This window comes from Musa acuminata, chromosome BXJ2-6, assembly GCF_036884655.1.
Source record: "Musa acuminata AAA Group cultivar baxijiao chromosome BXJ2-6, Cavendish_Baxijiao_AAA, whole genome shotgun sequence".
Lineage (NCBI taxonomy): Eukaryota > Viridiplantae > Streptophyta > Magnoliopsida > Zingiberales > Musaceae > Musa > Musa acuminata.
Window position 1 is genome coordinate 37,836,052 of NC_088343.1, and position 15,576 is coordinate 37,851,627.

Consider the following 15,576-nt stretch of genomic DNA (forward strand, 5'->3'; position numbering starts at 1 on the left):
GAAGCATGTGATGGGTCCTCCCTTGTGCCGGAAGAAACGAGCTGTGGTAGGTAGGCTCGGCCCCCTGGTATTCATAAGCTAATGGATTGCAGTTGGGAAGGGGACAAGGCGTGGGGACGGCGTTGACTGTTCTCTTCATGTGGAGGATGATGGCGTTTTATGCGCATTCATTGGGATCGCTGTTTGTACACATGGGTTTGGTAGAGTGTTAAATGTGTAAGAAAGGATATCGTCACTTGGATGAGCAACAGAGCCTTCACTTGGTAGCCAAACAGGTTAGTGTAGTGGAAGAAACAGAGCAGAGAGAACAGGAAAGACACAGCACATTGCATCAAACACCACATGGGCTAACGGGGAATGCAACGCCCGCGATGTGTTCGGTAAAACAACCCACCGATAAAAGACGCCTTGTGCTCGGCCCGGCCTGGCAGTCTTCCTTACAGCTCTTCTTTTTTTACATTTTCCGGAATGTTACCTCAAATTCCATGTCGATTATGTGTAGCAAATATAAACCTATAGATGAGGTTAAAATTGAGTTAGACTAATCAGCATTAACAGATTTGAGTTAGACTAACGAGGTTAAAATTGATGATGACACTAATTTGGCTGAACTCACTGTTGTTAGAGTCGTTCTATTGCCAGAATCAACGCCTGGATCCCCAATTCCCCTTCCCCGTGCGCCGTAAGCGAGACATACAGCTGGGCGTACACCATCCCCTCCATCAACCCCACCATCGTCGACGCGATCGCAATCTGGTTCCCGAGTTTGCCACTCTGCCTCTTGCCCTGCTCCGCCCTTGTACCTCGCCGTTCCCATGCACCCCGAACAGCGGCCCCAGCTGCTCCGCCCGTCTACCAGCGATCTCGGCTGCGAGGGTGAGGTCGCTGGTGGTCATGTAGACGAGGATGGAGCCCGGGGCCAGGCCGGAGAGAGCTCCTTCGGAGGGATCGAGGGTGACTCGGCGGACGTCGGAACGGTAGCCGACGATGAGGAATACGACATTGCTGGCGCGCGCTACGGCAGCGGAGGAGCCGGCCAGTTTGGCACCCCGATCGAGTCCGTGATGCCGGTCCCGATCCAGCCGATCCAGGTCGTGATCGGGTATATGGTCGATCTGTCGAGAGAGCAGCGGCCATGGCGGAGCACCGACAGCGGATCACGGAGCGAGGGCGGTGGAGATGGCGGAGGAACGCCGGGAAGCGAGCGGGCATCGGGAGTATGATCAGTGGCACATCGGTAAATAAAACCTGAACTCAATGAAAGCATGGCTAGTTACATATTATCCTAATTAGTTATCTTTACAATCTCAATATCTATATTTTCAAAAATTATATTAAAATTACGATTTTAGTGAAACATTTGACCTGTTGTTCTAATAAAATCTTTTTCTTTTAATTATAATTTTATAAAATTGTTTTTTAATCTTATATATAAATTTTAATATTTTATTTTCGTAAATATAAAAATTGTAATATAACTTTTAAAAATATAATGATCGAAATATTAAAAATAACTAATTAATCTTTAAAAAAAATAATTAGATCATGAAAATATAATCTATAATTTTTATATAATTAATATAAATTAGCCCATGAACGTATCATGTATCTTCACAGACTTCCCCTGCGAGATAAGATCGTTGAGGACGTGTCAATCGCTTTAGGATTCGTGCCGATAGTTCAAGTGCCGACCCTTCAACCGATGGACTAATAGATATCGAGTGCAGAGTTGGGGGCCGTCGTCTCCTTCCTCCTGATCTCCACCTCGTGCTTGTTCTCATTTCGTCGTGAGTTACATCCTCTGATATATTCTGTTCTAGCTTAGAAATTTTGTGCTCGATCAATTTATGTTCTATCTCTCCTTATTGTCAAATTTTCTTTCTCTTTTGGTGCTCGTAGCAGCCTATTTTTGTTGTAGTTCTCCTCTTTCGATTGAAGTGACAGTATCTTTTCCGTGACCAAATTCTTACTGTCGATATCACTGGAATTCATGAAATAATCTAATCTAGATCCATCTTGACGTTAAGTTGGTTGTGTTCTTATTTTTCTGCTTTGTAGAAATTGTTGGGTAGGGATACTAAACTGATAAGTTAGCAAGCACCGATATTGCTTATATATTCTTTCCTACTAGTGTTGTATGATCTGGTCATATTCTGTTTGAGCTGTGTTGCTGATACAAATTGTTTCAATTGACAGGATGTATATCTGGGTGTGTTCAAGATGGTGAGGTTCACTGTGGAAAAGCTCCGGAATATCATGGACAAGAAGCATGACATCCGCAACATGTCTGTCATTGCTCATGTTGATCATGGTATGTGATGTTTCTCTTATTTAAAGTAATATTATGGTGTGAAAGGATGCAAAGACTGGTGTCATAGTTTGCTGACAAAGAAAATGAAAAGATGTTCTACATACCTATTGATCATCTTCAAAGAAAAGATCTCAGTAGATTATCAGACGTCTACTTGTACATTAAGAATAAATTGTTGATGATAGATATGATCTCTTTTGCATGAAGAATTCATAATCAAAAGTTACTTTTAGTTTCTTCTAGTTTTATTCTTTGTTTGTAGTTTCTTGTCACGATACTGATTAGGTAAATTGCATTTGTCTAACAGAAGACGATGAGTAACGAGAGATGACAGATGTTTCTTGGAGCTCCAGGTTGAAGGTGAGGAAGCGTATCAGACATTTCGACGTGTCATTGTGACTGCAGATGTGGTCATGGCTACCTACGAAGACCCCCTTCTTGGTGATGTTCAAGTCCATCCTGAGCACCGGACTGTTTTCTCTGCTGGATTGCATTGCATGGCTGGGCTTTGCCAAGAAGTATGCAGCCAAATTTGGAGTCGATGAGTTGAAGAACACGGATTCTCCTACCTGTAAGCGTTGTCCAACTTTGCTATGAACCAACCGGGCAAATCATCGATCTTTGCATGACGGATCAGAAAGAGAGGTGGTGGGTGACATATGCTGCAGAAACTTGGTGTCACCATGATAGCAGAGGAGAGACAACTGACGGGTAAAGCTTTAACGAAGAGGTTCATGCAAGCTTGGCTGCCGGCAAGCGATGCCCTTTTTGAGATGATATCTTCCACCTTCCTTCTCCTGCCAAGGCACAAAAGTATCGTGCGGAGAACGTGTACGAAGGTCCACTCGATGATGTGTATACAAATGCAATCAGAAACTGTGATCAGGACGGCCCTCTTATGCCGTATGTATCGAAGATGATTCCAGCTTCGGACAAGGGCGGATTCTTCGCTTTCAGACAAGTCTTTTCCCGGAAGGCTTCAACAGGAAGCAGAGTTCGAATCATGGGACCAAACTACGTTCCCGGGCAAAAGAAAGACCTGTACGTGAAGAGCGTCCAAAGAAGAGACATATGGATGGGAAAGATACAAGAGGCAGTCAAGGACGTGCCTGGCTTGTGGGAATACAGTGGACATGCTTGGATTGGATCAGTTCATCACCAAGAATGCGAACGAGCAGGAAGCCGATGCTTTTCCGATCAGGGCGATGAAGTTTTCTGTATCCCCTTTCGTACGTGTTGCCGTGCATGTAAAATTCTAATCCAGTGATATTTTTATGACACATCTTCTAACCTCTTTTTTCTTATGTATTTTTTTATCATGTTCAATACAAGATCGGTTCTTGTATCATTTATCGGGACGTCTAATACCATATGGATTCCGATATCATTTATCATGATCAAACTTGATGAGATGATTAACTTATTGAGTATTAATTATCAAATCAAAATATTTAATCCCAAATATCCCATTGGATAGTTTTTTCTTAATGATATTTCTTAGCCGCTTCTAATATGATGATATATCAGGATCAGACTTGATAGAACAATTAACTTAATGAGAATTAATTATGAAACCAAAATATTTAACCTCAAATTAGTAATAGTACGCTACAATCACTCAAATTCAATTCTTCCTCACTGTCGATGTGCAAATCTTGCTACGCTGCAATCGCCCAAGTGAAGACAACTCAGTTCCTCTACCACAATGAGAAGCTGAGCTACAAAATCCAATCTCCAATGCCAGGAAAATAAAGAGGACATTACCAACACGTATTATGGCATAAGGAAATCACCGAATGAACACAGAGAGCGAACATTTCTGGCAAAGAAACAGCTGCAAAGACAACAGCAAATCCACAGAATTCAAAACTTATTGTATCCCCTCCATTTATTGGTTAATAGTGAAGAGACAATAGCAAAAGAAAAGAGAAAGAAACGGACACAAGAGGGGCAGGACAGCAACAACGTCCTCTATATAAGATTCTGTTGTGCTTCCTTCTATGAGGTGACCACGTCGTGTTCCCTCTACCATTATATATACTACCGCAATGGTTAAATTAAGATACAAGAGAGAAAAGGATACGAGGTTTCGATGGTTATGTACAAAAGGTTGCTTGAACTAGATACCCTTTTAGGACTCTCCAACGTCTAGATACTGAGAGTGGGAAGCTGCAAGGAGAGCTGCTCCGATACTTGACCCATCATTGGCCAGCTTGATGACAACAGAAGCCGAGGCCTCTTCTCCAAGCATCTCCTTCACCGTGCTTCGCAAGCATTCGCTGAATATGTTGTAGTGTTCATAGAGCCCGCCATCGATGGCAACGACCGTCCTCGGAGTGTCACCACCATCCTTGGCTGCAGAATCGCGCCCGATCTTCTTCAGGATACCAACAATGCCAGCAGCAGCCAAGCGAGCCCCACGCTTGGCAATGATGTCGCATGCCTGGACTACCACTTTTCGTGTCTTGAGGGAAGTGTTAGGGATCTGGAATGCAAAGAGAAAGCAAAACACTCTTGAAAAATATGACAACTATAGCCAACCGGCTGCCAAGCACGTACAGTGGGAACAAAAGTGATCATACCCCCAAAGAGCTCCTTCAGTTTAGTCCCAACTACTTTAAGATCAGGTGAGTTGTCGTGATGCATGGCTGACATGACTGGGGTCCTGCAAATCTCATCTCAAAAACTTGTTCAGAATGCTCTTGAAAAATCTGGAAGAGACCAAGACTTGACAACATAAAACAATTTTTGATCATAGGAGAGAGCTATAGCCCACCAATTCAATCACATATAAGCATATTTTTACAGAATCAATAAAAATTCAACCTAAATCACTGCAACAATCTGCTAGTTATCACAAATTTAGACAACGAAATTAACCAATAAAATTTTCTTGATCTTGCTTTTAAATTTCAGTTAATGGAATCTTCAAACTTAGAGTAGCAGCTCAGGTATAAGAAAACAATGGGCAAAAAGAAATTTGAGATTCAAATTTTATCTGACCAAAGCCTTGAGATATTTCTGATCTAAGAATATTAAACAAACTGCAATTCACAAATATGCCAGGTTTCAAGAACAACTTCCCACATTCTCAACTTGAGCAGTGTATCTGCCAGAAGAATGAATGAAACGAAGGAAGGTTCCAGAGAAGATCCCTTAATTGCTTATATTTGCTATAGATAAAAAGAGGTTGGGAACAGGACCTAAAGAAAGTTCACAGAATTGTCATTCAGAATTTGTCCATGACAACTTGGGTATAATAGGTTTCCACTTTCCGGTGAACTGACTGAAACCAGCAGATTTCTGTCATTCTACGACGTAGACCATTTTGCCAATTCAGATAAAAGCAAATCAATTTTCAGTTTAGACTCCAAAATGGCTGAAGCTGATCTGAAACAAACTGTTCTCTGCCAATGTTATAGAGATATTTTATTGGTAAACTTTATAAAGCAACTGTTCCTTGCCTAATATAATTAATAAGTCAGGGACAATGCTTAATATTTGGACCTCATGTCAAACTATGAAAGAAAAAACAAATATTACAGATAAATCAGTAGAAGCATTTCATTGATGTACAATGCTCTAGACTTTTCGCTGTACTGGCTCTTTGTGAAACAACATCTAATTTGAACGGCTTCATTTTGGGTGTGAAAGTGTACCAGTGATGGTATTTGTAGCATGATTTTTGAAAGACAGCATCACCTGATCTGATAACATAAGCACTTATCTAGAAATGGTAAAATGCTAGATTACCCATGACTTTCTCGCTATTTATTTCTGAACCCGCATAAACTACTCATCTCAGACCCAACTCTGGTACCTACTTTCCTGCCAGCACTTGTCCTAGACTCAACTAGCAAGTACCTTAATCCAGCTTAAATGGGTCATGTAGGAGCAGAACCCGACCCTTTGTCATCCCTACTAGATCACTGTCAGCTTTACATAATACTGCTATATTTATCAAAGGGAGAAAACATATTATGATAGATACCACAACAAATTCACTTCATAATGTTGTGTACACAAGTTGAAAAAACATGGAACACTGAAAATTTTGTGGACATATCAAATATATGCAACTACCACTGGGAACAGCCTGAGAGTGATCCGATAAATATCATATCTAACACAAACCTGAACCAAGTTTTATTTCAAAAATGACAAAATATGGTGCTTACATGTAGTCAATACATATATGACAATTTCTAACTCAATATACTGGATATGTCTGATGTACCAGCCTATGAAGTGACTTCTAAGAAGAGAAACTTGTGTCATGGCCTTGAAGCATTTAGAAGGCTTATAAAAAGAACGTAAAAAACACAGGCAGATTATGTGTGCCATCAGAGCAAACTTCCTTCTCTCCCCTCGTCTATGACTCCTCTCTTCCACAGCCAGAACTCAAAAGGCAAATTGGTCTACTATGCAGGCATATGATATATGCACAATTTGGATGCTGGTGTTCAGCCATTGTTACACCAGTCAGGTATATTTAGGTTCAAAGAAAAAGAAACAACAGAAGCAGAATGGCCAAAACTTTGATTCCAACAATTTGATAAAATTGATGGCACTAAAATCGTTATCTACACCAGTATATTTCTAGAGAGCTTATCTACATGATCTTTGTGATCCACAATAATTAGCCAATTAACTGCAGTAAATCTCTCCAGAATGCATTAAATCATTAATGCCTGTTTAACTGAATCTATGCACAAAGTGTAATAATTCCTTGATAACAGCGTAAATTATACCTTAGTATGAATGGGGTTTCAAGTTTTGGTGGAACACTATCTCCGAACAAGGCAGCTTCATTAGCCAATCTCAGAAGCACGTTACGTAAAATTTCTCCCAGATACATTCCAGAGATCAACTTCTCAAAAATCTGTCATGACAAAATTACTTGAATATTTAGCATCTCTACAAATCCTCATAATAAAAAGGACAGTCATCTATATCCACATCACCTGTTCACCAGGGTTTAAGCTCTCGGTATCTAATGTTTGATCATAGTCTGTCGTAGGAAGATGAGATGACCTGAAATTCCCCCATTCCATGTTGATAACCTATAACAGCAAAATTTAAAAACGTAGTGGGAGTCAATAAACCTTGCCAAGAGCTATATAGTACGAACCTTGTTTTACTATATGTTGAATCTGCCATAATCCGAGGAGGAAAAAGAAATAACTTTTGAAGTCAGGCAAAAGAGTTTGTTTACCATCTCTCCTGATTTGGGTAGGAGACCATGCCACTTAGGTATCGCATGGGCTCTCTCTACGTAGGCTGCATTTGTACCAGTGCCTAATATCACACCAACAATTACATCATTATCATAGTATCTTGCCCCAGCTAATGTCCCGATTGTATCATTAACCTACATTAAAAATTACTTCCATTGTTATCTCACCCAATGTCATCTAGATAAGACCATAGCAAAAATTGATTAACCACATAGTCAAGGAGCCACATATTGAAATCTCAGTCAATTGAGCCTTCATCTCAAACTGGAAGAAGGAAAATAACAAGAGGAATGTACCAGTGCTGAAACTCGCATATCAAGACATTGTCTTTCTATGGCCCTGGTCAATTCCGCCACCACATCTTCCCCAACCTGCATTCAACAACAGCAGCAGCACCTACGTTGAGAAATGATTCTTTTTAAACCAAGGAAGAGATTAAGCATACACATAAAGAAGGGATGGTTGAAACCTTTTGTCCATTTAAAAAGGTGAACTCAAAAAGCATGGCTTGGGCCACTAATGGCTACTTTAAGGAATGCTAATTAGCACATGGCAAAGAAGATATAATATCTCAAGGAAAATAAAAATCTGCTCAGAAATTACCGTGCCCTCAATATTGAAACCTTTTGTCCATTTAATAAGGGTGCCTGATGCAATAGAAGTTTGCCTCACTGGAAAAGAGAAGGTAAATCCAAGTTCCCTCTGTCTACCGACAGGAATGTGAAAATCTTCACCTTCTGAAGCAACAAACTCTGCTAAAGCTGAAGCAATAAAATCAAACAGTTCCTGAAAATCATACTCAGATTTTAACAAAGTTAGGTACCGCCAGATATATAATATGGATTAAAAGCATAACAACCAAACACTTCACTCACATCTGAGCCTCCAACCATTAAATGGGGTGGAATTGAAACCTCCTTAGGTTCTTTCTTGACAACACGATGTTCCTTTCCTCCTAGTTGTACACGCAAGACACGGAAGTTGGTTCCTCCAAGGTCTAAAGCATAAAACAATCCTGTCTCATCCCTGTGAAAGTAGTGTTCTAGGTGTCAAAGATATAATTTTAGAGTATAGATGCAAATCTATAGTGTGCCCAATAAAGTGTAGAAACAATATAATCCCATGCTCTAAGTTCATTTTTGAGAAGTGCTTTTCTTTGTATATATAGAGCAGTAAACAAATGTGAAAATGTTACATGTAATTACATAAACTACCTAAGTTTTACATCCCAAATGACAAGTCTGAAGCAATGTCTATTTCTTTATAAAAGATAATCCATTTCTAACATACTGTGAAAATCTTATTGTTCTCATGAACAACTTGCAAATACCATATGCATAATAAACAACAATGTCTTTTGAATATCCCAAACTCCACATGCATACTTACAGAAATTGTTAACGTGGTTCCTCCCAAACTAAAATTGAAACTTCTCTTTTCGATAAAACAAACTATTCCTTGATAACACCGAATGGAATGCTTGAAAAGGTAGCTTCAGCTAACCAAAAGTCCTATGCCAATGCTTGTGTAGCCTTAACTTCAGAATGCATGCCATGGGTGAGAAATTAAAACAATCCATCTACTTGAACTTTCACTGCTCAGTTGAGACTTAAAATAGTCTATCTAATCAAAGTTACACTGATCTAGAACCAAATGTTATGTCAACACTACATGGTGCTTGAATGCCATCCTAGCAACTAATGTTTGAAAAACAACAAGGACTCTGAGACCCAGAGACCAGGAGATAGCTGCAAAATGGCAACTTCAGCCAGGTTTTCCCAAAGAGTGAAACCTAAGTTTTTTCTCCCTTAAAACTACCAAGATAGATAAGTTCAAGACCTGGCAAAGCTAATTTATGAGGAAAACGTCAGCTGATGCAAAATAAAATGAGGTATGCAATGGATCAATTATTATAAGAATTCCACCATTACGAAATGTCATCTGGCCCTGACATCAACCTTATTGTGCTCATCCCAGCCGCCTAGGGAAGCCTGCAGATGGATAATGGGCCGCTCGATTGTGGCTGGAATTCTATTCATATAGTTGTTGCTTTCTCAATGAGGCATAAAATTGGAGCATAGGAAGCAGGAGCCCTAGTCATATAGTGGATTATGCTTGTTATAGAGATGCAGGGCTAACAAAAGGAATATGGATTTATATAAATCCATGTTTAGGAAAAGAATATAATAAAATGATACTGCTATTCTAGGAAACATATTACAAGTAAATAATTAGTAACGAACCAAAAAAAATTACAACCAAAAAGGAATGGCTCAAATCTATGCTAAGAGTATATAAAGCATCGTCTAGCTATGTGTACCATATTTTCTTCTAAGTTTCACTTTTAATAGCATGATCTTGAGTAACTTTATGGTAATATTTGTAGGCCAGCCCATCCGTATATAAAAATGCCCCTATCATGATCTATGTGACATGGGAACCTCTAGTAAAGGCAGCCTTATGCACTCAAAGATTGAGAAAAGAACAAAGTTCATGTCACTGCATGCAAACCAGGATTTAAGAGTCAAATAATGCATTTGACATCAATATCCTCCCATGTTTACAGTAGAAAAAGGATCACTTTTACGGTTGGTTCTACTTGAACTATTGGATTCTAACCTGATCTGAGGTAGTTGTCATGGAAAATTAAATGGCTGACCCATCTTGACTGAACTGAGATTATGAGACAGGAGCTGTTTTTACACAGTTAAGGGTGAAAGGCAGAAGGTCACTTAACAATACAAGCAAGATATAGAACGAACTCCACTGGCTCAAGGCATAACATCCAACAAAATGTACAGATAACCTGCCATAAGCCAAATTAAAAAAGAACACCAACCAAGAGATGTCCTAGAATAGTTCATTCAGACTATAATCATGAGAAATATATTAATGTCGGAGCAATTATTTGAAAAAGCAACAAAAAGAGATGCTATTTTCTGATTTTTTTTCATTTTACATTATATATATACTGTATATGTATATATATATATATATATATATATATATATATATATATATATATGTGTGTGTGTGTGTATATATATACATACATATATATACATACATATATATAAATATACATATATATATATATATATACATATATATATATATACATATACATATATATATAAACACACACACATATAGGTGGTGTGGTTAGGCGAGATGTGTATCGTCCCAAAGTCAACCATTCATAATCCGGGCACAAAAGAGAGGTATCATATATGGAGGAAGCAGAAACGCATCTACAGTACAAAAGAACAAAAACGTAGGACCTAATGAGCGCAAGGAAATACTTTTCAGGTTGCTCAGAAATCCAAGAATTAAAATATTTTCATCAGATATGCAGTTGAGTGGCCATGAAAAAGGAAAGAAATTAAGAAGCAACAAAGATATCAAGAAAAACTGCGAATTGCCTGTTAGGACAGGAGCCGTGAAGAAGGGAGAAAGAGATATCAAGAAAAAATGATCCTTGCAATCAAAACCAAAACTCTTATTGCCAGAGAAGACACAATAGGCATATTCACAATCACAACACAAGCTGGGCAAGGCCCCCACCTTAACCCCCACACCCTATGAATCCAAGTACGATCTAGATATGCAAGCAGGAATTTACTTAAATTATTGATGTCACGGAGAAAAAAGGCATTTACGACCAAATAACAAGCCACAATTTCAAGAATCCGATGAGAAATGCAGCTGGATTTCAAGAATCGGTTGAAGAAATTATGCTCCTTTTCATCTGATGAGGAGAAAGATGGGCGGTACCCGGTGGGGAGCTTGTCGACGTAGCTGATGAGCATCTTGAGCTTGCTCCCGCCCTCGGAGGCGAGCCCGGCGTGCATCTCCACCATCATCGCGTCGGCCACCTGCCGCAGCTTCCCCAGGGGCGTGGCGCACCGCTCTTCGAGCTCCTTGAGCAGGGCCGCGGCACGCGCGCACCGGCCCGAGCTCCGCATCCGGTGCCGCACGACGAGCGCCGCCACCGCGCATGCCATCGCCGCGCCCACCACCGCCGTCGTCACCGCCACCTTCCCCATGTCCCTCCCCCCCGATCTAGGATTCCAAGCCGATCCGACAAGCCCCCGACGACGTCCCAACTAGGGTTGCGGGCTCCGTCTTCCAAGATCCTTCCTTTGGACGCTAAGAACGATCGAAATTACAACAACAAGTCGGGATTTCGGAGGAATGTGCAGCTCCCTACCCCTAATTCGGATCGCCAAGAGGTGAAAGGAAAGATCTCGGAGACCAGCACGAGACTTCGCTGCATCTGAGAACGGAAGAAATCTGTGTAGAAGATATAATAGAGGAAAAATAATATATTAAGTGAAAACCGCCACTTCGTTCCATTTACAGTTTATTGGGTCAATTACCCAAAAAATTCTCAACAACACAATTTTATCAGATGACGTCCCATCATTTATACTATAAATATCTTTTATATAAAAGAAAACAAAAGACAGTCGTTGGTCATCGTTGACTTGGATTATTTGGGTTGAACTACATAGTATCTTTGACTATATAATATTTAAATTTTTGATTTATTCTTCTTAATTTTTAGATTATCTTCTTTTTTTTTTTTTTCCAAGTTACTTCACTATCCCGATTTCTCAATTTTCTCCTCCTACCACTTCATCGTTACCTCTCTGTCCTCTTCTCCTCTTCCTCTCACTCCATGTCATCGTGATTCTAATCGTCGTCGTCTCGTCTAGGGTTTAGGCTCGAGACATCAAGGATAAATATTTTCATTGGCTGCGAGGGAATCTTCTCCGGGGGCTCGTTTCATGTGGTCTCCGACCATATTTTCGCAACCAAGTGATCGATTCATCTGGTTGTGATGCAATTGTATAGTTTTTGAGAACGTATTTCGTCACAATAGATGGTAGATAGCAGCACTGACGAACGTAGGTAGAAGAAGCCATTATAGCAACCAATATAGAAGATGCATTACCTTCTGAACTGCATCTCTACGGGGCGCAGTTTAATGTACTCGTCGTAAATACAATTTTCTCTGAGATATCATCAGTCTTGAGACTACCCTGCTTATTTTCTAACCTCTTTACATGCCTCTCATTGGATATGCTAACAACATATTAGTTGTATATTACTTTAACTGATAAAGAAAAATAACATATGTTTTAATTTAACAATCATAGGTGTCTCACAATTATATTTCCTTTTTTTTTCCTTACTTATGTACCTTTATATCGTAGCCTAGGGAACAATACAGCTTGATGTTGTCTCAAAAGCATAACGTCGTCCATGTAGATTATTGGGAGAGGAGGCTGATGGAACGAGATCGGGTTGTGTTACGTCGTCCATGTCTCAAAAGCATTTTTATGGTTGAGATAGAACTTGAATCGTTTCATCTATACCGTATTCCTACATGATAGATCGATATCGAGAGGGGAATTCTTAACTCAACCCCTTTAATGCTTAAGTTAGTTAGTAGTTTTTTTTGTGTAAAGAGTTTGATCTCTTTCCTGGGTTAGAGAGTCAGTATTTATACCTGCGGAGTCAACCTAAGGGTACATGGGCCATCGATGGCTGTCGATACCTTATTTGATGTGCTTGTACGGGTGATCGACCTGTATGTTCCCAACAATATGGGTGGACCTGTTCGGACCCTCGCTATGTGATGTCGACCCATATAATCCTGGACAACATGGAGTTGGTCATGCATCGTCCGCCAAGTTGGATATTTTCAAAGATATACATTAAGTCTTTCCATATCAGTTCCTTGATAACATAAGTTAAGTCTTTCAAACCACGTTTATTATTGAAATATTCCCTATCGGTACTTATTTCTTCTTCATCGGATACTATAAAGGTAATATTTCTTGACAATTATGGGTTATATCGGTTCATTTTCAATTCTAGAAACTGTACTACAAGTTGTGGACAGACTGCGGGTGGTCGGTCAATCACGGACTTCTATATGGTTAGTTTTTCTACAAGCTTTCATTTTCTTGAACAGGCACAGTATTTGACTTGCCATGCATCACATGGCTTGATGATAAATTTGTCTTAATTCGCTAAGAAGCATCCAAACTTTTTGATTCTCTGTATTGGTCAAATTATATTTTGACTTTATTTTATTTTTTTTCAAAAAAAATGTATGATTGCCAAATTTGATTAGTGTAGTACCGTGGCACAAAATTGAGATCAAAATATTAAAAATAATTAATTATGAAATATATTTATCAATGTTGAAACGATATACTTTTATGTTCGCATGTAATCTTCGAAACTCGAATTGAGCCTACTACGTAAAAGAAATTATATTTTGAAGGCAACTCCTTACGTTCGCCATCGAAGAGTTCAGCTGGCCAGCACTTGGCTCAGCCTGCGACAGAGTGTCACCGACGTGCCTTCACGATGCGTTTCTTTCTCCTCGCAGTCCTCGCCGGAACGCAGTTTCTGGGCTCACGGTCGCGGACATGATTAGCGGTTTCCACTCAGGGCAGCGAGTGAGCTCCGCCGTCCTTCACGGCAGCGCACGCCAAGGAACTCGAATCGACGTAGAGTTCCACGACTGAAGCCATCCGATGCGGCGTGACAACCGATGATGATCTCGTCGTCGTGATCCATTAACGGAAGCTACCTCATGACTTCCTCTGGCCTTTGGAAGGAAGAAAACAGAAACCCAATTCAAATCGCCGATCGGTGTGGCGACGACGCCACGCGTTAACGTCCTCGTTGGGTTCCCCATACGACTCGCCGTTGTCCCGCTCGAAGATGATACGCAGCCGACACGTGCCCGTTGCCCACTGGCTGTCGACCGTTAATTACCCGCCCAAGATTCCGTTTCACATGCCGCCGCCTCTGTTATAAATCCACCCGATCTCCTGACGCCTTCTCACAACGAGCGCAATGTATGCTTCCTCCGTCTCCGCCCCATCCCACCACCCTTCGTCGTTCCCGGCCCGACTTCCGAGCCGGCAGGCCGGACCGGGGGTTCCAAACTGGCCGAGTTCGATCCGATCCGCCGCATCGAGGAGACGCGCCTGCTGTTGGCAGTACAGCGGCGGCGGGCTGGTGGACCGGAGCATGATCGTGCTGAGGAAGAGGATCCACGAGATGAAGATGGCGGAGAGCAATTACGAGGCGCCGTCGGGATGGATGGACTGGGAGAAGAGGTACTACACCAGCTACCACGCCGACGTGTGCGAGATCCTGTGCTTGTTGCAGACGCTGCTGATGGGCACACGGCCGGGCGTGGCCATCGGGATGATGGCCGTCCTCGTGTTGAGCGTGCCCACTTCTGCCATGTTTATATCCTTCCATCTGATCGCGGCCGCGAACTCGATCCTCGCCGGAACGCACCTCGGTTGATCGAGGTTTTCGTGTTCCATCTGTGTACTACCGAGTCTTCGTTTGACAATTCTGTAGCATATTTTTATTGTTTCATCGTGCCATGGATACGATCGAATGCTTCAGCAAATGCTAATCGGTGGTCTCCCAACAACTATTGCGGTGGCGCACACAGTTTCGACTGCATCGGCTGTCTGTTTATTTGGCTCTCGAGCGGCGCCGTAGCATTCTTTATCATTAAATCATGTGCAAAAGACCACCTTCATTTACGAATGCAAGGTTGTCAGACTTGTGGATCGACATATATGCCAATCACTGCTCTAAGTTTAACATGAGAACGCATAAACTCGAGCTTTCTCTCGCTAGATGTCCATGTCAGGTGTCGTAGTTGGATGATATGGATCCTAGAACTGGATGACGGTGGAAGCTATGCTGTGTCTCTGAAGTGAGACTGTAATAGTTTATGATGAAGCCTGAAATTTATTTTTTGTTTTTCCTCCTTTTTTACGAATATAATAAATAAATCTTGGATTTGCTAATGACAAAGTGCAATTTACTTAGAAAAGCTTTCTATGATAACGGGGTTTTATCCCTCATATTTAATTTTTATCAAAGGTACTTTTTTTTCATGATATAATCGAAGTACCCTTCATAAAATCAAATAATGAAAGATAATATTCGTTGATGAATCTTTTTGACTAAACTGGT

The 15,576-nt window shown here is 40.8% G+C and overlaps 2 protein-coding genes across 3 annotated transcripts; one reads left to right on the forward strand and one right to left on the reverse strand.

Moving 5' to 3' along the window:
* Positions 1 to 4,170: 4,170 nt before the first annotated feature.
* On the reverse strand, positions 4,171 to 11,854 carry LOC135615447 (hexokinase-1-like). 2 transcript variants are annotated; one of them, XM_065113947.1, is made up of 9 exons: positions 11,323 to 11,854; positions 8,424 to 8,574; positions 8,152 to 8,334; positions 7,845 to 7,919; positions 7,527 to 7,682; positions 7,276 to 7,374; positions 7,063 to 7,193; positions 4,880 to 4,976; positions 4,171 to 4,796 (listed from the first exon to the last, which is right to left on the reverse strand). In XM_065113947.1, the coding sequence occupies exons 1-9, from the start codon at positions 11,592 to 11,594 to the stop codon at positions 4,443 to 4,445; spliced, it is 1,518 nt and encodes a 505-aa protein (XP_064970019.1). In that variant the 5' UTR covers positions 11,595 to 11,854; the 3' UTR covers positions 4,171 to 4,442. The 2 variants fall into 2 exon arrangements, with proteins under 2 accessions (XP_064970019.1, XP_064970018.1); XM_065113946.1 differs by having other exon boundaries at positions 4,654 to 4,796; positions 4,894 to 4,976; positions 11,323 to 11,853.
* Positions 11,855 to 14,081: 2,227 nt separating this feature from the next.
* Positions 14,082 to 15,359, forward strand: LOC135613637 (uncharacterized). Its single transcript, XM_065110667.1, has one exon. It carries the CDS (start codon positions 14,428 to 14,430, stop codon positions 14,887 to 14,889), a length of 462 nt encoding a protein of 153 aa, XP_064966739.1. The 5' UTR covers positions 14,082 to 14,427; the 3' UTR covers positions 14,890 to 15,359.
* Positions 15,360 to 15,576: the final 217 nt, after the last annotated feature.

Excerpts from the sequence above, each read along its gene's own strand:
- LOC135615447 (XM_065113947.1), bottom strand. The coding sequence starts at position 11,594 with ATGGGGAAGGTGGCGGTGACGACGGCGGTGGTGGGCGCGGCGATGGCA. Across the intron at positions 8,335-8,423 it reads TAATGGTTGGAGGCTCAGAT|GAACTGTTTGATTTTATTGC; the intron begins GTGAGTGAAGTG and ends TATGATTTTCAG. Across the intron at positions 7,683-7,844 it reads ATATGCGAGTTTCAGCACTG|GTTAATGATACAATCGGGAC; the intron begins GTACATTCCTCT and ends TTTTTAATGTAG.
- LOC135613637 (XM_065110667.1), top strand. The coding sequence starts at position 14,428 with ATGTATGCTTCCTCCGTCTCCGCCCCATCCCACCACCCTTCGTCGTTC.